The 25,009-nt window shown below is 42.1% G+C and overlaps 1 protein-coding gene across 1 annotated transcript in view; it reads right to left on the bottom strand.

Moving 5' to 3' along the window:
• Nucleotides 1-7,236: 7,236 nt before the first annotated feature.
• The window catches only part of MAGI1 (membrane associated guanylate kinase, WW and PDZ domain containing 1), a 606,640-nt gene continuing 588,867 nt past the window's right edge, over nt 7,237-25,009 (bottom strand). Inside the window, 6 exon segments of the mRNA XM_040628589.1 lie at nt 7,237-10,260; nt 10,263-10,820; nt 14,882-15,020; nt 17,373-17,516; nt 18,428-18,488; nt 18,629-18,722. Coding sequence (XP_040484523.1) covers nt 10,073-10,260; nt 10,263-10,820; nt 14,882-15,020; nt 17,373-17,516; nt 18,428-18,488; nt 18,629-18,722 — 1,184 coding nt within the window. The 3' untranslated portion in view covers nt 7,237-10,072.

The following is a 25,009-nucleotide window of genomic DNA, read 5'->3' as shown; positions in this document are numbered from 1 at the left end:
CGGACAAAACCAATCTATGTCTATATGCTTTCAGGCATTTGCACACATACAGGGATGTGTCCGGGAGAAGAGCCCTAACGGTGGCTAGCTCGGAGAGAACGCTAGGATTGGAGATGGGTGGGGTCAACGGGAGCTTTTATCTTACACTATCTGGATCTTTTAAACAAAGCTGATGTAGTGTGTATTACTTGTATCATAAAACAAACAAAAAATTAAGGGTTTTTGTCTCATCCATCCACTTTTCCAGTCTTTTCAAAGTCTGCATCGTATTCTCAGTGATGCCTACTTCCAGCCCCTCCTAAAAGCAGCATAAAGTGATAGAGAATATGGAATTATTTCTGGTCTCACGTTTATAAGTGGAGCAGACCATTTCTCAACATTGGAGTATAACCCTCCGTGATGTTGTGGAGGAGGGGCACGAAGGAACACCATCTTCCTCAAAATCCAAATTAAAGTCCATTAATAGGAAGGACAATGAACACATTTTCATTCTCTAGGCATGTGCCTTTGGGATTTCTCATTCAATTCACTTCAATGCAATTCAGAAAGAGAGAGAAAACAAATGCTTAATAAAAATGAAGAATGAAACAAAAACAATCCAGATGAAATACACCAAAGAAATAAAAATAAACCCCCGTGAAATAGATTGCTAAAATAAAACCGAAATAGGTTGAGGGGAAAAGACATTAGAAACCAGACTGGTGTTTCCTTGGGGTTCGTGACACTGCCAATAATTGTGTTCATCTATCGACAGGAAGTGTTTCCCTGTGTTACAAGTTTCCAATAACACCTCCCATTAACAGAAAGTGACTGGCAGCAGTATTCCCACCCTGAGCCTGCTTTCTAAAACCCAAATGCTGGCTTTCGAAGGAAAAATAAATAAAATATCTGCTCCTTTGTGACAAGGAAACCAATATGTGATTTTTTTTTCCTTCTCATATTTGTAGTTATCCTAGGGGGTCTGAGGATTGTAGAAACATTGAATGTGGGCTGTTTTCACTGCTTTGCATTGTGGGAAATAATTTAGCGTGGGGGAGGTGTGACTTGGTCCCCCATAAATTGCTCCTTCGGTCTCTCTCTTCTCTCCCATTGGGAATAGGCAGTGGGTCTCTGTCTCTGAGGCTCACAGACACCAGCCAGGTCTGGCTTCTAGGCCTTCCTCTCTTGCTTTCCTAGATCATTAGTCCCAGGGGTCTCAGCCCCACTCCTAGAATAAGCTACACTCCCTTCATCAGGAGGCCTTTGCCCAGTCTGGGAGAGCCTTTCACCCCCTTGCCTTCTTTGCACCATTCAGACCAAGCCCCCTTCTTTACAGACGCTCATGGGTACCACACACACCTTCACGGCTTTTATGACAATTTAATGCAAAGATCGAATGTCTGTCTGGCTAGACTCTAAACTTCAGGAAGCTTGGGGTTTTGTGACATTTGCTTGACACTGAGTGCCCAGCACCATGCTTGGAAAAGAGTCCTCGGCACATATTTGCTAACGGACTGCTTTGAACGAAACTATATTTTCAGGAGATAATGGAAGGAGTTAAAGTCAACTAAGATGTAATCTCCGAGGATAAGTTAAGCATCTGCCTCATAAAATTCCTTCTAGAAGAAGCGGTTATAGGGAGGACTGTCAAATTGATGGGTTAGAGAGACAGACGACATTTTTACTGGTCTTGCCGTATTCCACAGCCAACGAAGAAGGATATTACCAAGTTCTAGACTTCATAACTATTTCAATTACATCTTTGTGTTTCCCTCTGGTCCTGAGTGAGAGCTAGGTATATCAATGGTGGGTCCTACTCCCCAGGGCTGGATCAGTGTTAGAGTCTCTTATGCTCATAGCAGAGCTTCTGAGTAAGTTGCGATAAGGCCTAGTAGTATTATCCCAAGAATGTTGTCCCCCTTAAATTTTAAGGCATGTATGTTGTTTTGGTCATAGGAATGTCCCATTCCACTTATTCAGTCATGACACAATTACTCTTCAGCCCCAAAGTTGGCTGCTAAATGTAGTTATGTGTGTTTTGGGGGTGGGGGGAGCATCATAAATACTTTGGAAGAATTTGTGAGAAAACAATCTTTCATCCTTAAGAATGCTAATCCCTAATTATTCATTATTCTCGTTCTTTCTCGTTAGAATTTCACATACTTCATGTCCCATTTAATAAGAGCATTAAAATATTTCTCAGACAAATTTAAGTGAAAGTACTCTGGCTACATCTTGCTTTACAAGATGATGCTCTGATCTCACTGAGAATGTAGCAGTCTCTCAATTATCCTTATTAATGAACAAGTTCAGTGGTGACAGTAATATTGAATAGAAATCACAATACATATATGTCCATTATCCATATGTCTGGCTAATAACTTCCTGAAATTTGAAAAGCTTCTTTGTTTCCTTTGGGAAAATATTCTCTAGCTAGCCTTCCTTCGAGCTGCTGTTAAACTGCAAACTAAAGAAGGCAACCTGTGGACACTATGAAGAAGAGAGGAGCAAAGCAGACCCATTCCATCCCGCACGGTCTATGGGGTTAAAGCAGAGAGAGAATGTTATGGCTGCCTGTTGGGAACACCTGGGAACTTTAAAAAACCCAGGCCACATTCCTAATTATATGAAAATCTCTGGGGGCGGGCCCAGGCATCAGCATCTCTAAAGCTCCAGGTGATTCCAATGTGCAGCTAAGGCTGTCCACAGTTCGCTCCGTGGGGTGGCTACGGCGGCTGCCTGTGCACAGTAACTCTCATCTGATGAGACAGAGGTCTGTAGCCTGCAAGCACTTTGCTAAAAACAGCTGTTCCCAATGAAAGCATGCAGTCTCAATAATATCAACGTCATCAGAAATAAAAAAGAACTACCAGTCGCAATGTATTCTTTCAAAAGTATTTAAGCCAAACCACTCGAGGGTACCAAGTTTTATAGATAAGGTTACTCACTGCCGCATGTTTTTTAATCCACAGGGACTAGGAAAATAGATGAAGGTCAGCTTCAGAATGTGAAACTACTAAGAAAGAGCAGAATACTTCTTTTTCCTGAGCACCTACTATGTGCACTGACTATAACTAGGATCCTGTTCCAGGAAGTTGGAATTCATCAGAGTTCAGGACAAACATTCTTGTCCTCATGAGGCTTACATTCAAGACAAGGCCAGCTATATAATTTTTGAGACCCAGTGCCAATTGAAAATGTGGCTCTTCCTTGTTCGGAAATTACTAAAGTTTAAGATGGTGACGGTGGAACGTTAAACCAAGGACCCCATGGAACCTAAGCAAGGGTTCCTGGTCCACAAAGCCAGCCCAGATTCTAGAAGCGGGAAACAGTTGATAAACCATAAAGATTATAAGTACATAAATTATACAAGGTGTTAGAAGTGGAAGTGCTATGGAGGGAAGAAGAGTAGAAGGGAAGTCCAGGTGCAGTTTTAAATAGGGCGGTCAGCCATGAATATTTGGGGAAAGAGCTTCCCAGGCACAGGCAAGGGGACTGGCTAGAGCAAAGGCCCCAAGAAGGCTGGGAGAGTGCCTGGAGTGTGGCTGGAAGGGAAGCGGTGAAGAAGGGTCACCCAGAGAGGAGAGGCTGGACCTCACTGGCCTTGTATGTAGCCTGTTGTCAGACTTTGGCCTTTTGCCTGATGGTTTAAAGGGATCACTCTGACTGCTGTGTGGAGGAGTGTGCAGGTAGGCAAGGGTAAAAGAGGGGGTGTAACAATGCTGTTGCAGTCATCGAGGAGGGAAGGGGAAGAGGACTGGGAGAGGAATAGAATAAATGAGGTCTTTGATATATATTCTAATTCTACATGTATATACATATACGTGTATATATTCTAACATGGAAAACTGTCCACAATACATAAGATAAAGGTACAGTGCCTAAAAGCCTAAAATTGTATTACCTACTGGTCCATTTTTTGCATAAAAATAAAACCCCAGGAGCACCTGGGTGGCTCAGTTGACCGAGCGTCTGCCTTTGTTCAGCTCTTCAGCTTGCGATCTCAGGATCCTGGGATCAAGTCCAGAGCTGGGCTCCCTGCTCAGCGGGGAGTCTGCTTCTCTCTCTCTCTCTCTCTGCCCCTCCCCCAGCTCATGCTCTCTATCAAATAAATGAATAAAATCTTAACAAAAACCCCAAACTACATAAACATATACACAGTTATATATAAACAGAAAAAGATCATAAATGTCATGAACCAAGCTGTTAGTAATAAGTTACTTTTCTGGACTGGGATTGACAGATGGTAAGGAAGGAAGTTGCTTTTTATTTTATACTCTCCTGACATGCTTGAATATTTTATTAAGTATGAATTAGTTTTGTAAATTAAAAAAAAACACTGCTTTTCAAAGTAGGCTATTACAGGAATGGTTCCTTTCTCAACACTCAAACACAAGGAATGCTGACAAAGACTGTATCATACTTCACTGAGTTCTATAGCTTGAGAAAAATGTGGTTAATCTAAAAAAAAAAAAAGAAGAAAAAAAGCAAATACAAGATTACAAGGTTTGAACCCAGGATCTGAAGGAAAAAAACGGTAGCGAGGTGGGAATTTGTAAACTCCGAGGCAACCAGGTAGCATCGTAAACAGCCGCCTTTCACAGAAGAAATCGGGTACCGCGTGTTCCGCAGGTATTTACAAAGGTATAGAGAAGAGGGGGTCGAAGGATTTAGGTTGGAGAGAAAATGAATTCTTGTAATAGGAGGATAAACATGGGCCTGGGGACATTTCAGCTCGGAGAAATCCTGCCTTATCTAGAATGGTTTTGCAGGACGCGAGGTGCTGCCGGACTGTCCTAGAGCCTCACGGCTTCACTCCCGCCCTCCTCGGACCACCCGCCCTGCTGCCCAAGGTCATCTTCCTGCAGCTCAAACCTACCTCTGGTCACCCCCCTCCACCCTGGCCCGCAGCACACACAGCTCACCGGGAGCTTGGTGACTCTTCCAAGACCCCGATTACCCTTGTTACTCTGAAGGCTAAAGTCCAGAACAAGGCTGCCTAGCCCCTCCTGGTGCACCTCCTTCCGTGTTAGGACCACACTCCCTCCCTTGCCTCAGGCTCTACTCCTCCCTCTTTCCCCAGTTTACTCCTTCCCTTCCTTCTAGAACTACAACCTTTCCCAATGTGGCCACATCCCCTATTTATTACTCACATGGATCCTGCGTTTCTGCTCGCTATGGGGTTTATTTGTGTGTGTTTGGTTGCCTTTCCCACCCAGGTCTAAACTCTGGAGACCGGGAAGCAGGTAGTTCCAGCCCCACCATGCACTGGGCACAGAGTTGGTCCTCACTATGTGTCGGAGGAATAAATGGGTAATAAGCCTTGCCTATGACACCGGTAAGAAGTAGCAGCCTTTCTGAGCTACTTTCTCTTCAACCCTATGATCCTTTGAGATCAGACTTCATTCCCCGAGGGAGGAATATACTGAAAAGGACATGCTTATTGGTGTGTAGCATTCCGGCTGGGCAGATGGCGTTGTTATTTCCTCAAGGGAGGTGCCAATGAAGACTTACCAGTTAGGACGAACAGTGTTAGGGTAGAGGGGAACAGTCATACGTGGCACCCGAGTGTTTACCGTTGACGCCTTGCTTCCAGGCCTGTGCTTCCAAAAAGAGTTTGTATTTTGGATCCGGCGTGGAGAAGAGAAACCAGACTAGCAGCTCCCGATGAAGGGCACAGTGCATAAACACATCGATGGGTAGAACCAGTCAAAAATTTCTCCCAGAAGGCCTGCTCCTGCAAAAAACACCCCAAATAATTGTGTTGGAAAGGGCCCGGTTTTGTCATTTCCTTTCTTAGAAGCTTGTAATGATGCCTATTTCAAAAACACTAGAATCTTATTGTGCTCAACACCCACAATGCTGATGATGTTGCCTGATGATAAGAAAAATCCCCTTGAGGAACTTGAAAGGGTGCTTCCTTTCAAGATTCATGCAGCCCACCAAAGGTGCTCGTGGGTTGCCCATCAGCAGGAAGAGCCCAGCAATATTATCCAGCTCTTATTGAATCACAGCACATTCTTTTTAGTGTGTGATTATTTAGGGAAGGCAAAGAACTTGTGGGACCTACGGGCTTTACAAATAGCTTCAATTATCAGGTACACCGGGGACCAAGTTTAAGTGCCATCTTTAACAAAAGAGATACTGGGGAGGTGCAGTGTCTGCAATTACCATGCCGGTGACAAAATAAAGCAAAATACAGCAAAAGGGCTGGACTGTAGGAAGGCTTATTATTAAACACAATACCTTTCTGAATGCCCAGGAACTTAGGTTGTATAGGAAAACCCTACCTACTAAGTCATACTACAGGAACGATCCAAAAACCGTGCGAAGGAAATTGGAAAGTCATTAGAAATGACATGATCAACCAGGACATGCGTTAAGCCACTCACTAATTGGTTAACCTTTTCATCTAATAGGACTAGTTAGGTGCATGTCTAACGCCACACACATCTCTAAAAGTTACGCTTTGAGACTATTTTCATCTTAACTTTCACAGCACAGCATCTTGGCTTCGTATTTCAAAACACTGGTGTCATTAGAGTCCCGAAGTAGCATGAGCCACACCGTTCATTAACTTTGTAATTAACACAGGAGGCCTTCTTCCCCATTTTAATAGAGTGAGAATATATTTCTTCATTTTCATTGGAAAATATAACTGGAACAATGAGAAGAGAACATCCATTGCCAGGCAGAACTCCTCAAAAAAACAAAAACAAACAAACAAAAAAACTTAGTGTCATCTACTGAGGATTGTTCTGATTGCCAGAGCTGTGCTAAGCACCTTGCACTTCGTTCTGACCAACTCTGACATATGCCTGTTCAAAGACAAGGAAAGTGAGGCTTGTATAGAGGTTAAGGAACTTGCTCGAGATCACACAGGTAATGAGGAAGCACTTGGCTGAGCAGGTCTTGCTTTTTACCAGGGTTCCCTGCTATACTGTGCTGTTCGAACTTGAGGTGGATTCGAGGTAGCTGGGGATCTTGTGAAAGCACATTCTAACGCAGAAAGTCTAGGGTGGGCCTGAGATTCTGCATTTCTAATACCCTCGCCGGTGATGTTGTGGCTGGCGGTCCACGGACCACACTTTGAGTAGCAAGGCACTGTACTACTGCTGCGAAGGCCTAATTCCTTCTCTCTCAACAGAAAGGCATGCTGCTGCATTGAGCTGGAGCCAGACGCCCTCACTTGATTACCTGACCCTGATACATTTGAGACAACGCAGAGACAAGAAAGATATCAATTCAGAAGCAATAGTGGTTATGGAATGCATACATTTCCATGTATTTTTACAGTAAAAATGCATTAAAAAATCTTTCACAAAAGAAACTTAAAAAATACAAGTAGGGTGTTGAGTTCTCCCCCCAACATTCTTTCAGGCATCAATTGTGTAATGGGTGGGAGGGGAATTCTTCAATGGTTTGATTGAATCATACAAAATACTCATCCATCATCTCTCATCAAGACATTTACATGAAGTGGGGGATTAGGGAAAGTAGGCTCACAAGAATCAGTCTCCAATTTAAGGTTACAGTAGTTCAGAGAAAACTAGATCTTTCTGCTTAATGCATAGTCCCTGTACAGTACAATATTTCCAAAGCAAATCTGATGTGTGGAACTCAAAGGAAACAGCCACACCAAGTCTTTGCGGACTGAGCCAAGCCCAGGTGGGTAGCACACAGATTTTAAAATGTCAAATATCACCTCTGACAACAAGAAAGACATTAAGATGTTAACTTCACGATGTACTCCAAAAATCCACTTTGATTTCATTTATTTAAAACTCTGGACCACAAGTGAGAGCATCGATCATTTAACATCACGGATTTTGCTAGACATAGTGAGAACATTCCTAGCACTGGAGCCTGAGTCCCAAGTGGACTCCTGGGAAACTGATGAAAACGAAATGTCATTATTCCGTTGTGTTCTCCCTCAGCCTTCCTCCCACAGCTCAATGTATGCTTTGTGTGGAAAACTGATAATAAAAGTAGCAGTCACAGAACCCCTTCCTCCTTTTCAGCTACAGAATATACATTGTCTCTGTTCCAGGAAAGGAACTTGTTTTGTACATGTCCACACAACTACAGGAACTCAGTCTATGTTATGTATCAACCCAGAAGTCAAATAAAGCTATGAACAATGTGATATTTATATATGCATAGTGTTTTATAAAAAGATTGGCCCACATACTGCTTTTCATCAATACAGAAAGAGCATTAAGTCCATACCACCCTGCAAGAAATGAGTGAAGAACAGAGAATGCGGACAAGTGCTTAATAATTCACAAGCAGGCTCACCATGGAGGAAAGGATGATATTCAAACCAACTAAAGCTTTAGAGAATTACTTATATAGTCTCCCATTTTAAAACAGCTTTACATACCTGATTTAGTTTACATTAAAATATATCCCAATGAATCAATTTGTTCCATATTCAGAAATATAAACACATATCACATTCCTCACAGCTAAATTTTTTTTGTCATAAATTCTCTTTTGTACAAGAAAAAAAGGCAACAGTTGTTTTTTTTTTTATTTTTTAAACAGGCTCTATTAATTACAATTTTTAACTCTGTACACACAATGATTGGCTGGTTTTCTCCACTTTTTTTTTCCTTTTTCCTTTTTTTTTTTTTTAAACAGTACCATGAGAATAACAGTGATTGACTTGCAAAGTTTTGTGTCTGTATGGAAAATGCAAAACAGTACTACAGAAATACACAATGCATTGTAAGCAGCGGTTTGCTGTAGTGCTCCGACAGGTACAAGCAAACGTTTGGCTCAGCTAGGCAGTAATCCATTTCAACCACATCCTGGGGCTACAGGCCGACCCAACCACACCTCCTGCGAGACTGCAAAAGAACGGGTCGTTTTAAAAAGAAAAATTGTTATGCTTTTGTTCTGCTGTCCAAAGACTCAAAGGACACGGTCGTGAGGGCGGAGGTTTGCCAACTCGATCTAGAACCACTGGGACTGTGTCTTTTTCCCTTTCAACCATCCTGGAGACTTTTCTTATGGTTTCAAAGGGAAATCGGCATCTCTAAGAATAAAGCACCCCCAGTCCTCACCTCTTTAAATATCAACAGAGAGGTAACTTCCACCAACGCTCACTCCCTGGTCCCCAATTCGGCAAAGGGCAACCTCGGGCTACGCTACAAAGGGGGAAACACGCTTCCCGTATGGAGGACTCTCGTGGCTCCCTTGCACTGGGCACATTGTTCCCCATTCCATCCACTATTCAGCCTCAAATCAGACAAGACAACACAGAAGGTGTTCACTGTCCGTCCGTTCCTTTCTAGCAGTTGAGCAAAGCTGTGATGGCACTGCCTTAATGAGATCTTATTAGATGTTGGCGATGCTAATGAATCCGACCATCTGTGCTTGGGCTGCGTTTGGGTAATGGAGGCCAACCTTCTCCTCTCCGTGCCCTTCTATGGCTAGGGAGAGTACAAACTGTTTTCTGAACCAACTATGACTCGAGGAGGGAACATTTCTTTGTGCTGTGTAGTTTAGCTATAAATATCCTTCATTTGCAATAGTAGTCTCTTCATACAGTTTAATTTTAGGATCATCGGCAATCCTAATCCATCCCAAAGAGTCCTCAGCTTTTACAAATATAACTTTTGCCTTTTTGCTCTTTTTTTAAAGAAAAACTCCTAACTACAGTATAGCACGACATCACTACATAATCTACATCAAATTAATTAAACTTAATAATTTCCCTTAGAGAAAATGATCAACAGCCCTATTTAACCAGGAGAGAAAAAGATTGCCCCCCAAAAGGGAACAATTCTTGACAATTCTACAGTTTATGTAGAAACAAAATGTATATCCCTTCGGGGCAGCATTTGGCAAATAATTTCCAAAAAAGTATGCATTTAAAAATACTTTCTTTAATATTATACATCAGGCACAATACTTTTCATATATATTTTTTTTCTTATAAGATTTCAAATGCATAAAATGTTTGTTGCTATTCATAGGATCATCGGGTGTCAGACGCGTCACCAGGTAAGAAACTAAATTATTTCAGGTTTGTGACCTTCCTCTTAGAACCTTTGACACGGTAAAGGTTGGGATGTGCCTCGGCGTCTCAGATGCTGAGGTCGGTGCTACATTCTTTGTAAGGTCGCCTTCTCTGCTCGGGGGCGTGCCTGGAGCTTCGGCCGGCATCCTGTTTCACGCTGGGCTCTTCCCTTTCTCGGTGGCTGACTCTGTCCTCCTTGGTCCTCTTCTCCAGGGACCGCTCGCGCCTGCGCTCGGGGGACCGCGCNNNTCGGTGGACTTGGCCCTCCGCTCCGGCGAGCTCCCTCTCCTGCGCTCCGGGGACCGTTTCTGATCCAAGAGTCTCTCGAGGGACCTCCGGCGATGGCTGGGGGAGCCGTCTCTGCGGCGGGTGGGCGAGCGCTCGCGTCTCCGCTCCGGAGAAAGCTCTCGTCTCTTCTCGTGCTTCTCCCTCCTCTCCAAAGTGGTGTCCGCGCTGCGGGTGCCTTCTCTGCGCTTCTCCGGGGACCTCCTCTTGGGGCCGTTGGTCACCATCCGCTCCGGGGGCGCCTCTCTCCGTCCCTCCGGTGCCCGGTCCTTGGGTCGGCAAGCCCCACTGTCGGGTTTTCTAGAAGTTCCATTCCATGTGTGATGCTCATTGGGTTGTCTGCTATACTCTCTGCTGCCTTTTGGGTCTTTCCCGTGTGCCCGCTTTTCCCCATGCTGTGATGATTTGTGAAGATCGGGTGGGTAACTGGACTCCAACGATGGATGCTGTCGGCGGTCGGGGGGCGCGGCCCTCACTTCCGGAACACCTTGTGCACCGGCGGCGGGGCCGAGCCGGTCGCTGCTGGGGTCTGCCAGGAAAGAAAGGAGAGCCACAGTTTGGTATCGAGGGCCTTCGGCTCCTGTCCCCACTCCCACGCCTGAGGTCTCATTAGTCACAACAAGCAAACAACTGTTAAAGCAGTCAGACTCAGAGCCGACTGAATCTGGGTAAGTTTAACTGCAACTAGCGAAGGTTAAAAACTTAGTACTTGTGGCTTTCCGCATCTAGCTACTGAAGGCTACACCCCAGACAGATCCTTAAGGAACTTACAGCACCAGTCATGAATTTAGTCTTTAAAGGCACAACCCAAAGAGTGTATCTAGAGCTATCGAAAAGTCCCCACCTTAACTACCTCTTGCTCTTTTTTCCCCACCCATCAAGCCTTCTCTCCTGCCCACCCTTCTTCCCGCCCAGCCCCCCACGAAAGAAAACATTCTTTTCTTTAAAGAATACTTAATTCAGGTTGCTTAAAAGTAATCTAGGTTACTGACCTGGAGGGGGATGAGGGAACTCTCTGGGGGACATAGAGTCTGTATTTTGATCTGGGTGATTAAAATGGGTGTTTACAGAGGTTTAAAAAAAAAAAAAAGCCTGAGCTCTACACTCAGGCTTTAAGCATTTTATGCAAAGTATACTTCTATTTTAAAACACTTTCCTTTAAAAAAAAATACTCCAGGGTGGTGGGCAAAGGGGATGATAGAGGCAACATGGCCAGATGTGGCTGACTGCCAAATGTGACGTGTGTGAGGGTCCACCAAACATCCTCTCTACCTTTGTGAATTTTATTCAGCACTTTTCTCTAATTTGGGGTAAGTTTAAGAAGCTATTTTCAAAATGTGGAGTTTCCTGACAAAAGGGAGTGGAAGAGAGGTTGTCGGGGCACATCTGACATTAGATGGGGTTCAGATCAAGTCTTTCAGAGACAACTTTCCTTGTGCTACACAAGGCAGCCCTAACTGCACCCAGGAGCTGAGGACTCACTGCACTGCTTCCTACAACATCAAGATAATCTATAGACTTAAAAGCAGAGCAGCCCACGGGGGGTCCTATTTATTATTAAACTATTTGAAGTGACACGGCCAATGTTTTAGGTAGCATCCTGACATTACGAGAGCGCTTTTCAAAGCAGGGACACTCTTGTTGCAGCTAAACCCAGCCAGTTAGACACATTATACGATTCCCGGCAAGACAGCTGAAACGCTATGCTGCCGAGTGGAGGGCAAACCAGGGTGACGGTCACAGAGATGAAGGAATTGCAGGAACTCTTTAAGGATCTTTCATGAGGCAAGAAGGTCAACATGAAACAACCTGTTTCATGAATGATCTCCCAAAACCTTGGGTGGGTTTTCATAAAAACAGGAATGTAGCCTGGAGCAGGGTTTGTAAATTTGCTGTAAAGGGCCAAAGTGAAGATTTTTGGCTTCGACAGCTGCGTTCTTTGTGAGAACTACTTAACTGGGCTAGAGTGTAAAAGCAGCCATAGACAATTCACGGAAGAAACGGGCGTGGCTACGTGCCAACAAAACTTCACTTGGAAAAAGCAGGTTGTGGACAAGATTTGTCCGGTGGGCTGTAGATTCCCAAGAGATAGCTGACTTGAGTAGGACCTGTCTGTCACCTTTCTAACAAAGCCTTTCCGACCTAGGGGAGGGCTCTGTGACAGGAGGTTTGCTCTTTCTGAATGCTGGGTCCTAGAATTAACACAAACAGGAGCTTACAAGGTCGTTTTAAGCTTTGGGCAAGGAAAGGTGCTTAGATCGCTCTCACAAATCTAACCTGGGGGTTTTTACACCTACTTAAGATAAGGGACAGTAATAAGACTTCAGCAGGGTCAGTGGTGTACTTACAATTCAAAGAACGCAGGGTGCTCAGAATGAATTGCCAAACATATCAAAATAGAGCTAAGCAGAAGCAATGAGGAAATTAGGCCACAGCACAGAAACACCTAGTATTGATTGAGCTACAAACCGTAGTTTGATTATGGCCCATAAGGTAGAAGCAAGCCTCCCCGAGCTTTTCATTTCTCATACATGCAGCGAGATTAGGAGGTATCATCGCTGTAGAAGGGAAGGGCCCAGCACCAAGAACAGTCAGAGAGAAAGACAAAGAGAGAAAGAGAAAAAGTTGAACATTTAGATTCCCTATAACAAAGACGAAAGAAAAAAAAATCTGCATTTGTTAACATAGGGCAAAGAGAGTTTATTTGTCCAGTTAGACAGTCTAAGGCGACACTCAAATAAGGCTGCAGAGACCGCAATCAGAACAGTGACATCTTTTAGACAGCCATATAAGGTGACTCAAGAACCCAGACAATGGATGCATCCTTTTTTCTTCTCTTTTTTTTTTTTTTTTCAAACAACTGGAACAATGAGAAGCTGGCATAGGAGAGCATTAACAATAAACAACAAAAGACCAAAGTTCCCGCCCTCCCCCACCCCTGAAGACCGCGGCAGTTAAAATTAAGTACAAAAAACTCATTACAAAAATAGCCTCACAGAGAAGCAGGTTCCAATCAGTCAGAAAAATATTGGAACTTAACATATTATAACCCATTTGTGACTCTAATCGAGAGAATTAGAGAGATTTAGTCCAAATGACACATGGAGACATTACAGCAGCACAACTCTGGCAGGTTCAACCCTTCTTGGAAAAAATGAGTATTTAAAGGATCTTTATTTTTAGCCCAAAGAACAGTTGTTAGTGTTGGATTTTCATCCTCAGTGCAACAGACATAGGTTTTGAGAAGGTACACAGGTTACTGACGATGATTCTCAAATGAAAGATCACATCCAACAGAAGCATAGGGAGACAGAAAAGGGAGACAGTGTTACACAGTTTCCGTGGCATTGATACACCTATGGTCAGAGGTTTAGTACAGTGCACAGCTGTGGCATCTCAACATTCAAACACCTCCCCTGTGGTTGGCCGTGTCTAAAGGGGCCTCATCGGATGACCCCCCCTTCCCCCCACCTTGGGCCCCTTGTATTTTACACCTGTGTGAGTGTCCAACACCTGGGAAGGCTGTCCTTTAAAGGGGTTATCCTTCTCTTTGAGCTGCGTCTGAATTAAGGATCTCATCAAGCCCAAAATGCAACCGGGAATTGTGCAGAACGACTTTCAGAAAAGAGGGTGATAACAGATCAATCCCTAATAAAGGGGACCAACGTATATGGGGACCATTCAATCACAGTTTCTATAGAAACTTCTGTAGACCTTTGGTTGGGAAGAAAAGCCCTACATCTAGGGCATAGCTTTTTTTTTCTTTTTTCATTTTAAACAAGACTCTCAAATAAATAGGACATAATCATAATAATATACAATATTTTGCCATCAGAAGACTACGCTATGTAAAGATCATTGCTGTTTACTCAAATCATGTCTACACATATGACAAAGGAACTCTATGTATAACCTGGCTTTCCCCATAGGAAAGGTATAGGAACATGTTTCCCTCATGATGAGCACTGGGAATCTATTTCATCCTTTTTCATCTAAAAACATATGGCTAATATGTCAGCGGTTTTGTTTGTCTTCTGGTAGTGGGCTCAGGTGGTCTGACTGGGGATAGGGACCAGCAAGGGGCAATATGCAGAAGTGTCATATACAGCGCATAAAGGAGGTGAGCAAGGCCCCCAAATCATCTCAAAAAACATCAAGTAATCAAAAAAAAAAAAAAAAAGAAAGGAGAATTGTGCCTCAACATACCGTAACTCAGGAAACCTGCTTTCCTGCTTTTGAAAAGGAGTATAGTCAGTTTGTGCTAACAATTGGATCTGAGAAACAGTTTGGCACAGTTCCAACAAACATTCCTTCGCTCTTGGTTGGACTAGACAAAATGTTCTCTCTGATTATCAGAAAGGGGGCTATAAAGATCTTGTCTTAGGCCACGCCCCGGTCCACGTAAGCAAGCAAAAGGATGAAATGTGTAGAGATTTCAGAACAAGCGAGGCAAACAATCGCATGGTGCGAAAGGCTGGTGAGACACTGGTGAGTAGGGGGAAAACAAAAAGACTTTCCTGCTGCAGTTCTGGAGACAAATTCATGGAGTCATGCCAGGGAAGGAAGGAAGGTTTTCATAGTTTGACCCACCATATTCTGGTACCGAGCCGTCTCCCCGCTTCAGAAACAGACGCACCCTGCGGCCACCATTCTTAATCAGTTCTATAGCCCGAGAATGCTTCATGTTTTTGGTGGTCTCGCCATTGATCTCTAAAATTTCATCACCAATCTGCCAAAGCAAGAGACGACAGAGTGAGAACGTCACAAAGGGGCTGACCAGCTATTAAGGTGCTTTATGCTTAAAAATTCTTCCATGGAGTGATTTACTAAATACTTATTGAGAATATTCCAGAAAATCTCCTGTTGCTTAGGATCCAGCCGTGAAAGAAAGAAAACAATCCCTGCTCTCGTGGAGATGCCATGCTAATGGAGGATAATTAACAAGAAAATTAGAGACGTGTATATTGGTGACTGTAAGTGCTAAGGGAAAAAAATAAAGCAGTAAAGGGAATATTAGTTGTTCAGGAAAAGATGTAGTAGGCAGTTTCTAGGATGCCCCCCATCCCCTCCTCCTTATATTCATATCCTGTGTACTCTCCTTCCCTTCCAGTGCGGGCTGGAATTAGTGACCTGCTTCTAACAGACAGAATATGTCAAGTGTGATGTGATGTCAGTTCAAAGATAAAGTTATAGAATAATTGTGGCTTCTGTCTTGTGTGCCCCTCCTTTATTCTCTCATTTGTTCAATCTGATGCATGTGGTGAGCTGCCCCACAGAGTCCATGATAAGGAAATGAGGGACAGCTACGGCCAACAGCCCAGAGGCACTGAATCCTGCCAACGACCTGTGAGTGAGCTTAGAAGCAAACGCTTCCCCAGGTGAGTTTTCTGATGAGACCACAACCCTGGCTGATACACGGATGTGGCATTTACTATGTGTCAGCTACTATTCTAGGCCCTGGAGATAAAGGAGTAAATAAGACAGGCAAGATTGTTACTCTCATGGAGCTTATTTTCCAGAAGGTAAAAGAGGAAAAGCACTGGCTTTGGAGATTAAAGCCTTGAATTTGAGTCCTATCACTTGTTAGCTAACTGATCTTGCTCAAATCCTTTAACTTCATGGAACACACTTACTCATCAGTAAAAGGGGATGTTAACAACCCATCCCTTCCAAGGTGTGAGGACCAAACTGGATAATACACATAAATGTGTCTTGTGAACTACACAGCATAATACAAAATACCATGATAATGATAGTTCATTCAATCAGAAACTTTTTTCAGTAAGCAAAGACATGGAAAAGCATACCCCATGTGTTTAAAATTTAAACAAAAGCAATATACAGTGTCTCTGTTCCTTTGTGTACAAATTGTGCATATATATGCATAACAGAATATACAAGGAATTGGTTATACAGTTTGACTTTGGAAACTACATTTTAACATACACCATTTTTTACTAATTTTTAATAGCGATATTCATGGTTTACTTTCTCAATTAAAAAAAAAACACTCATTAAAAATTTAATCTGGGGGCACCTGGGTGGCTCAGGTGATCAAGCCTCTGACTCTTGATTTCAGCTCAGGTCATGAGATCAAGCCCTGTGTTGGGCTCTGAGCTCTGCAAGAAGTTGGCATGAGGTCTTCTCCCTCTCTCTCTGCCCCTCCCCAGCTCTTTCTCTCTCAATAGATAGGTAGATAGATAGATAGATAGATAGATAAATCTTTTTTAAAAAAACTCAATCTGAAGAAACCTAACAAGCAACATTATGCCTAAGTACAAATATTAAGTTCCCTACCCTTGGTCACTTTTTTCCCTCTTTGCTCTGGACCAGTTCCATGTGCTTTTTTCCTTTCTTGACCTGGCTGTCTTGATTTCTTTCCATTTGTAGCAAATTGCTCCCTATGCATATGCCTCAATTTAAGTGACCTCTCTATAATGACGAGACGATTTTTTTTAAACCACCTAATCTCCCCGGAAAGTGACATCTGCATACAGAGTAACAGATACTAGATATCTAAACAGAACAGAGTGCTCTTTTGGCATGTGTATATTTGAATTTGCAGCTTTGACTACTACAGAGCAACCATGAATATTCATGCCACTGAGACACTGGTCTTTTGCTGAGGCAGAGTTGACCTGCTCCTGAGGCTAGGGTAACACAGCTGGTGACTCGCTGGAGACCGCATGGAGCTCACCACCCAGAACCTACAGGACTACACGCCTTTCCTGCTCTGTAAGCATCCTGGTCTACCTAGGATTTCCTGTGAAGTGATGTGCCTGCCTTATGAGATGAAGCGTAAGAACTATGGGACTAGATTGAGAAAGTATTTACTTCAGTAAATTTATAAGTAATTTCAATCCTTCAGTCCACCCTGAAGAGTTAGAAGGGCTCCCCTAACTTGAGCAGCTACCATCAATTCTATTTTAGGGAGAAATTTATTCTAGGGTGGGAGTCATGCTTTTAGAGTGTCCTGAAAACAGTAGAAAATGCAGTTCTCGGGAACAAGAAAGTTCTAGCCACGTAATGTCACAAGGTCACTGCAGATGACTTATTTGTCCAAACTCCTCTTCCTACTTACCCTCATCTTTCCACACCTTTCTGCTGGACCATCCTCTGCTAAGCGCAGAACATAGAGGTCCATGTTATATTCTCGGCCCCCTCGAAGACTAAAGCCAAATCCCTTGGCTCCTCTTTCCAGTTCCACAGTGTAAAAATCTTGCTCCTGTTCAAAAAAAAAAAAACCAAAGGCAATCATTCGGAGGGGAGCATTTATCTGCCCATATTTCTTCCCATCTCTCCCCAAATGTTGTCTGTCATAGTGATTTGACAAAAGGGCACGGTCTCTACCCTTCTCTTGGAGATTCTCAGTTGGTTATTAATCTTAGAAGTTTGCAGATGCAGAATCTAAAAACATTCACAAGTGAGCCTGTGGCCTACACACCAACATGCATATATTAAAATTTAATCAGGGAGACCATAAATTGTATTTGTGGCAGGAAAAGTCATTACATGATACCATCCCTGCACGGTGCTGGATGTTCAGCCTCCGTGCCCCACGCCTGGAAAATGACAGCAGTGTCTATCACGAGGACACCAACAACGACCTCCCCATATCTGGGGAGTGGCTGCTACCTTGGCCGAGGAGAAGCATGGACGGATTGCTGAAGGCTCTGATGAACCCGTTTAACCATCCCCTAATCTTTCCCAAATGTGCTTCACCTGCACGTTTGTGCCTCCCATTACCACCCTGTGGGACGGGCAGTGAGCTCTATGGGTCCTACCTGAAACTCACAAGGCTTAGAAACACCTTAACGAAAACAAGCATGAATACCGTGAGTAGCTATTAGCGATTTTGCTTTCTCTGACGGCCAGTCCCTGAGATAATCACGTTTTTTTATTTTGTTTGTTTTTTCCCACCTAGAAAAGGATATCTAGGAATATTTTTCAAAGGTAGTAAACTAAAATGTCATTTCCTAGATAACTACATGTGAGTACATATTTAGTACGTCCTCTCACAAAAGGTTATTTATTTTAATTGAGGATATCTTATAAAAGATAGCTCATAAAAATAGTCTCAGAAAGTTGGAAGGAAATGTACAAAGCAAACAGAGCAAAAAGAAGAACGGCCCTCACCTGTGTTGCCTGGGGCGCTTTGAACTCAAACTGAGATTCCGGCTTTGGTTTGGTGGTATTCCTGCCAAAGTGAGAGAAATCAATGTAAAAGCAAACCATGGGGACATGGAGGAAGAAAAAAAATCAAGGACGGGCATCGTCAGGCCAGGAGTTAGTTTTTTTCCCTTAAACCTAACAAAAGCAACTAAAGCTATGTCTGACCTGGTCTCCTGGGCCCCTTGCTGAGAAGGGGTGTGTGTGGTGGTGATGGTGGCAATCTTCTCTGCATTGGTCAGCAAAGTGGCATTTGAAGACTCTGTGGGGAGAGACAGGACATAACAGAATGAGGGCCCCAGAGAAGAGATCATCAAACCAGGAGGGATGCAGAAGTCCCGTACCTGAATGACCAGTCTGGTTTCTCTGTCACTGTTTAAAGCAGTCCTGACTTGAACTTCTAAACAAGGAAGACTTAAAAGAACCATTCTAAGATCTTCTGTGATATGAGGCACGTATGTCCCCATTACCTCTTCCCAACTGATATCCCCACAGATGAACTGAAGAGTATGCCCCAGAACATGCTACTCTAGAATCGTAGCCAACGGAGGTGTCTCGCCCTCCCTCCCTGACACTTAAAAAATGGCAGTGCCATCGAAACACCGCACCAGCACGGCTTTTCCCCAGAATGTTAGAGGCTAATAGTAAATGTTTCTACTAATGTTTCCTGCAATTTATCAGCGACATTTAGTGTGTTTGCTTGATTTCCTCGCGTGAATATTAAAATCAGAAGTGTGCTAACATCTTGTTAACTACACACACACACACACATCTACCTTCTTCCCCAGGGCATTTAATGAAGCACAACTGAAAATGTGGAGTTCTTCACAGATCTCATCTAGTATCACCGATGAAAAATTAATTTCAAAACTTGCATTAGAGCCAGAGTTTGTAAATATAAGTTGTATAAATCATGAAGCCACCCTAATGTAATGAATATGATTACATTCTTATGTAAATTGACTTTCTTCTCCACTAACCACGTTCATAAGCAACTTCATTAATCTCTAGAAGTTTGGAGATCCAGAATTTGAAAATGCTCATGAGCATGCCCTATAGACTTCATACCAACGTGCATATGTTAAAATGTAATCACTTATATACTAATGGTTATATATCCTTTTACTAATTATTTCTCCATTAAGATCAAGGCAGATGGCAAGCAACTATGAGCAAGTGGCACTTTTAATATTTATTTTTAGGTTGACTGTTGGAACTTGGCATACATTTTCTCATCAAGAAAATACTAAATGTGGTCATTAGGTTCTAAGATGCCTATTTAATTCATAGTGTGCAATGAAGTCTACAAGTTTCTAGGGGCCTTTGGTTCATAGTAGGCATCCTAATGCTTGCAGATTACATGTATCCATCCATGATGTATAACAAAGTTTCTATGTGTTAAGTCGAAATGTGTTAAGTATTCCCACCTGGGAGTCCTGGACTACATCTCTTCTCCACTGTAATCGTGGGTGACAGGACATCACAGAAATCCCAATTACTTGTGGTCTGTCTTCCATTTTAATTTCCTAAGGATATTAACTCAGCTTGGGTCAGGCTTCCTATTATTTCATTACATAGTTAAAATCATGGGCTTGAGATCCAATCCCCCTTTCCCCACTCATTAGCTGTATGCCTTATTTTCCTCATCTGATAGAAGGGGATGATAATGTAATTCTTTTCTTTGATAAAAGTATATGGAAAGCTTAGTAAAGTACCTGACATACAGTAAGCACTCGATACCCCTTTATTGTACCTATGGCCCTTACTACCACTCCTACTTTCGATTTATTATCATGGGAACTTAAACTCTGCAAAATGAGAAAGTTGAATTATGATTTTAACAGTTTATATGCCACCTATAAAGCCCATGATGCTGCGAGCTAAGGCACAAGTTTAATAAGAAAATGTAACTGGATCAAGTAAACTGTAAAGTGAATCCAACTCATGTTTCCCATTATCTCTTTAAACCTACAGATTCTGAGGGAAAGGAACATGTGGTCAATTAAGGATGACAAATAATGGGTGAAATAGAGGGAAGTGTTTTTGTGTCTATATTTTGTTTTTCCTCTGAGTCTTTACTATGCCAATATATCTTGCAACCCCCTGAGCTGGGGAGATGGTGTTTCTCAGTCTTCACGGGAGGTGGCTTAGCATAATGTCCTACTAGGAAGTCAGATTCCAGCCTCAGACTGGCTGTGTGCACCCTCAGCTCTGCAATTTACTGGCTGGGACTTATGCAAAGTCCCTTAATCTTTCTATGCCTCGGTTTTCTCTTCTGTACATGCGGGACAACAGGAGTACCTAAGAAAATTCATGTAAAGATTATCTGAGAGCAAAGTGTTTGGGATCGTGCCTGGCATATAAAAACTATACAAAAGATGATTAGCACATTTTTTATTGGGAGCATGTATTTATTACTGTTATCACAATATTAAAACCATATTATTATTTTTATGAGTGCAGTTAACTGGCACAACCAAGGTGATAAATCTAGGTGATTTTCCATAAAGTACACCCACTGTGTCAGGACAATGGGCTAAAAGACTGCACTCTCTATCGATATGATTCACCGGAAGTTTCATCAACCCATGTATCGGTCCTTTAAAAAAACTTCATATTGCTCATTGTAATTACTTTTATGGAGACTCTCTAGGAAATCACACGATTGTTCGGGCCATGGGGAAATCATCATCAGGATACCAAAAAGAACGTTTCCTTGTAATTAAAGTGATTATAATTACTGAATCGTGCAGGAGTTCCCCTTTCGAGTTCTTGTATGTTCTTGGTAGCCAGGGTTTTTCAAGGCAGATCAGATCCCATTCTGACACAGATTTTTTAATTTCTGCGCTTTCACCATTTGATGAGATATGACAGATAATCACTCAATACACATATAAATAGAATTCTTTTATTAATCTTCCTCCTATCTTTCATTTGCTATTTTCTGCATATTTATATGCAAATCTGTTTTGGACTGAAGATTAACTTTAAGTATTTAAAAAATTAACATTTATATGCAAATGATTATTTGAGCTCACTGAATTTTCCTCCTATTGCTGTATTTCTTAATCTATGAACCACCACCATTTCTTGATCATTTACAAAGTGCCAAGCTTTGTGCTAAGTGCCTTTCCACAAGCACTATTTCATTTAATTCCTACAACTCAATGAAATTGGTGCAATTATTCCCCCACTTTACAGATGGAGACACTAAGGCTTAGGAAAGGTAGGTAACATGTCCAAAGTCATCCAGAGTCTTACCTCCATTGACAAGGGAATTATGTGTTGGTATCAATATATATCTAACTGGTGTGATATGTAGAATTATATCTCACTGGTGTGTTCCTTTCAAATAAGCAGTGCCTTTATTTTATTGCATAAATACCACCAACTATCACAGCTTAATTAAAAAACAAAATACTCTGCTTTGACTCTAGATTTCATGAGCCATCTTCCAAGCACTTAAATAATTTTTGGCAAACCCTGGATTTCCAGGATGCTTTTTAAATATCAATAAAGTTATACTTATTTTATTAAAATTTTAAGTCTTAGAATTACACCAAGACTTTATGTATTGACATTCTCTCTAGCTTTCTAAAATACAGAGGTGAAGGCCATTATCACCAATCTGTAGCTCCATCTCAAAATAGAACTTGCCCCATATAACAAGGGCCTGATAGAAGAGCCTAATCCAGCACAGTATTATGAATGGATGTCAAAGTACTGGACTTTTAAAACTCAAAGATAGATGCACAGATTGGTTATATTTATGATAAATTCCAGGAAGTATCCTACATCCTTTATTAAACAGGGTTCACACCTACTTTAGCTCTCCCAGAGGAATGAAAATGGATATTACTACACTTTCCATAGCAATCATGTCTCAAGCAAAGCATATCCTGGCTCTCAAGGCACTGTCACGGTGTCGTGCTAAATCAGGGCACTAACTTCTGACAAGAGCTTCTACCTTGGGTTTCAATATCTCCATGACAAGTGATTACAATTCCAACCTAGCCCCCATGTTAATACTTTTAGCCTCCCTTACGGAATCCGCACTACAAAGCCAAACAAATCAACAAAGGATACAATCATTCCTTTCATAAATACTTGAATGCATAAACACACATGTAATAAATGCTAAAGGAAGCGTTTGAAAATTTGAATCCCATAAATATTCGAAGCTTTGGGAGACTTAAGAAATGTGTTATGGTTGGAACCCTGTTCCTTTTGCCCTATCCCTTTGCTAGCTATCATATCCACAGAGCCTTCTATTAAGATATTTATACTCTTCTATGCCTTTGCCAAGGAAATAGCAATGCCGGGTTGCCATGCCCTTACCTACTATATAACAAATACTTTGAATGAGAGTGATCTGAAGTACAAATTTAAGACTTACCATAAGTAACTGATTTTTAAGCTTATGAATATTTTGATTATCTAGAACTTGATTCATACTGATGGTTCTGTGTCAGTCTGAGTAAGTCAAGGGTCTGCCCTGTCTGATTAGAGTTTCATTCCCACCCAGATTTCAGAGAGTATTTCTACAGAAGGCAAGTGGTAGGAAACGTGTGTGGTTTGACTTGTCAAATTTCAAGTTCAGATTCAAAACGTTCGGCTAGTCTCTGGGCCTTTCTGTGCTGCCCTTACACATTTATTATCTTTTGCCCACGTCACACAGGAGAAAATGTTCTGCCCCCACTGCACCTCCCACTCTGGTCCCAAAGATAGTAAAAGCAGAGATGGTGAGGACCCCCTGATCTAGGCCTGTCCAAGACCTTAGAAGGCAGGCCTTCTAGAAACACAGGAAGCCAAATAAAGGGAAGTCATGTTTCCGAGTCTTTGTAGAAGGGGACTGATGGGGAGCTGAGGAGGGCACAGAGAAATGGGAGAAGCAGAGTTAGGGAAAGTGCAGAGGAAGTAAGTTGGAGAAAATACCAGGTGAGCAATGACAAGAAAAAAGAATCAGGCAGCAGGAGAGAGGGAAAGAAGTGGATCCTGAGTGGGTTCCAAGCACCGCCCAAAAGAGAACACGTTTTCCCATCTTCTTGAAGTGCCTCCTAGGGTTTCTGACAACAGTACTATGGATAACATGGATTTCTAAGAACTTCAGTCTCCTCACAAGGACCGCAACACAAACTCTCTTTGGGCTACGTGATTAACCATTAGTGTGAAAGGTGTGAAGGAGAGCAGAGGTCCCTAACACACACTCCCTTTTATTCTACAGTTCTCCATGTCTAACACACCTTCACAGAGAGGAAGTGATCTGCCGTGTTTATCTTCATCAGACCTTCATTTATGGTCACTCTGTCTTCTAGATGTTTGCAAACTTCTTGATTGTTCTATCACCTCTCCAGAAATCCAACTCCCCTGCCTCAATTATAATTTCCACTTTTGGCCCCATTAAAAAGATGAGCATCAGCAATCTACCTTCTGTCAGACCTGATTTCCTTTACCTGGCTTCTGAAATCTACAAAGTAATTGATGAAGAGTTTTATTATCATGGCAATGAAGTGCTGCAGTACCTTGGGATGAAATCACATCCTGGGCAGCCCATTGGTCCTCAACTACATTCTATCAGCTGTCATGCTTACTTTCTTCTAGCCAAGAGAGTATGTGATATGTCTACCTGAATTTTACATTTTTTTAAGTACTTAAGTTTTAAAAAATGCCTTTTTATTGACAATTGTTACTGGATAATTCACCTTGCACTATGTTTCTTGGTGTTCAGATTTTCCAAAACTTTTCCATTGCACTTTATTAAGTCAATACCTAATATGTGCACAGTAGTATAAGTTGCTTCTGCATATTTACATCTTTCCCGGATTTCAAACTTTTTTCTAAGCCCTTCCCTCAAGGAGTATATTCTCTCCTTCCTTCCTTCCTTTTTTGGACATTGTCCTTCCCACATTAAGCCTGACCGACATAGACAAAGCAAGTCAATGCCTGTGTCTCGTTCTTCTGGATTCGTTTTTTGAAATCTCCTTATGGCATGTAGATAGATGTGTCTAAATTTATATAGTACATTTGGCTCTCTCAACTACTTCTCCCTTAATTTTTCTGGCTTCCTTCATCCTTTCCATTGGAACCTATGTTCTATCAATTTGCGAACACATTCCTAAATGGTAATTGTCCTCCAGAGTAGTGAACTGGTGGAATGGACTCCAGACCACATGGTAAATTACTAACCATGCATCCGAGGCAGGGTGAAGTAGACCAGCAATCAAGGAGCTATTTTTCCCTCCACATTTGGTATGGGGTATTTTTGGCTCAGAGAAAATACTCTGGTTTTGGAACCAACAATTTTCAAATATTTATTGTTTGGTTTATGATTTTTTTCTGAAAGGCACAGTTTACACCACTTGAATTTGAAACCAAGAGGGATTGCTTTCTAGCAACTATAAAAATTCATTTGGTGAATTACTTTCAGATAAAATCTCTGATTTTCTTATTTTACAGATCAAGGACATAGAATTTTTTTTAAAGATTTTTATTTATTTATTTGAGAGAGACACAGAGAGAGCATGAATGAGGGGGAGTAGTGGGAGAGGG

Source organism: Ursus maritimus, unplaced genomic scaffold (assembly GCF_017311325.1).
Source record: "Ursus maritimus isolate PB19 unplaced genomic scaffold, ASM1731132v1 scaffold_14, whole genome shotgun sequence".
NCBI lineage: Eukaryota > Metazoa > Chordata > Mammalia > Carnivora > Ursidae > Ursus > Ursus maritimus.
This window is presented reverse-complemented; position numbering and strand designations above follow the sequence as displayed.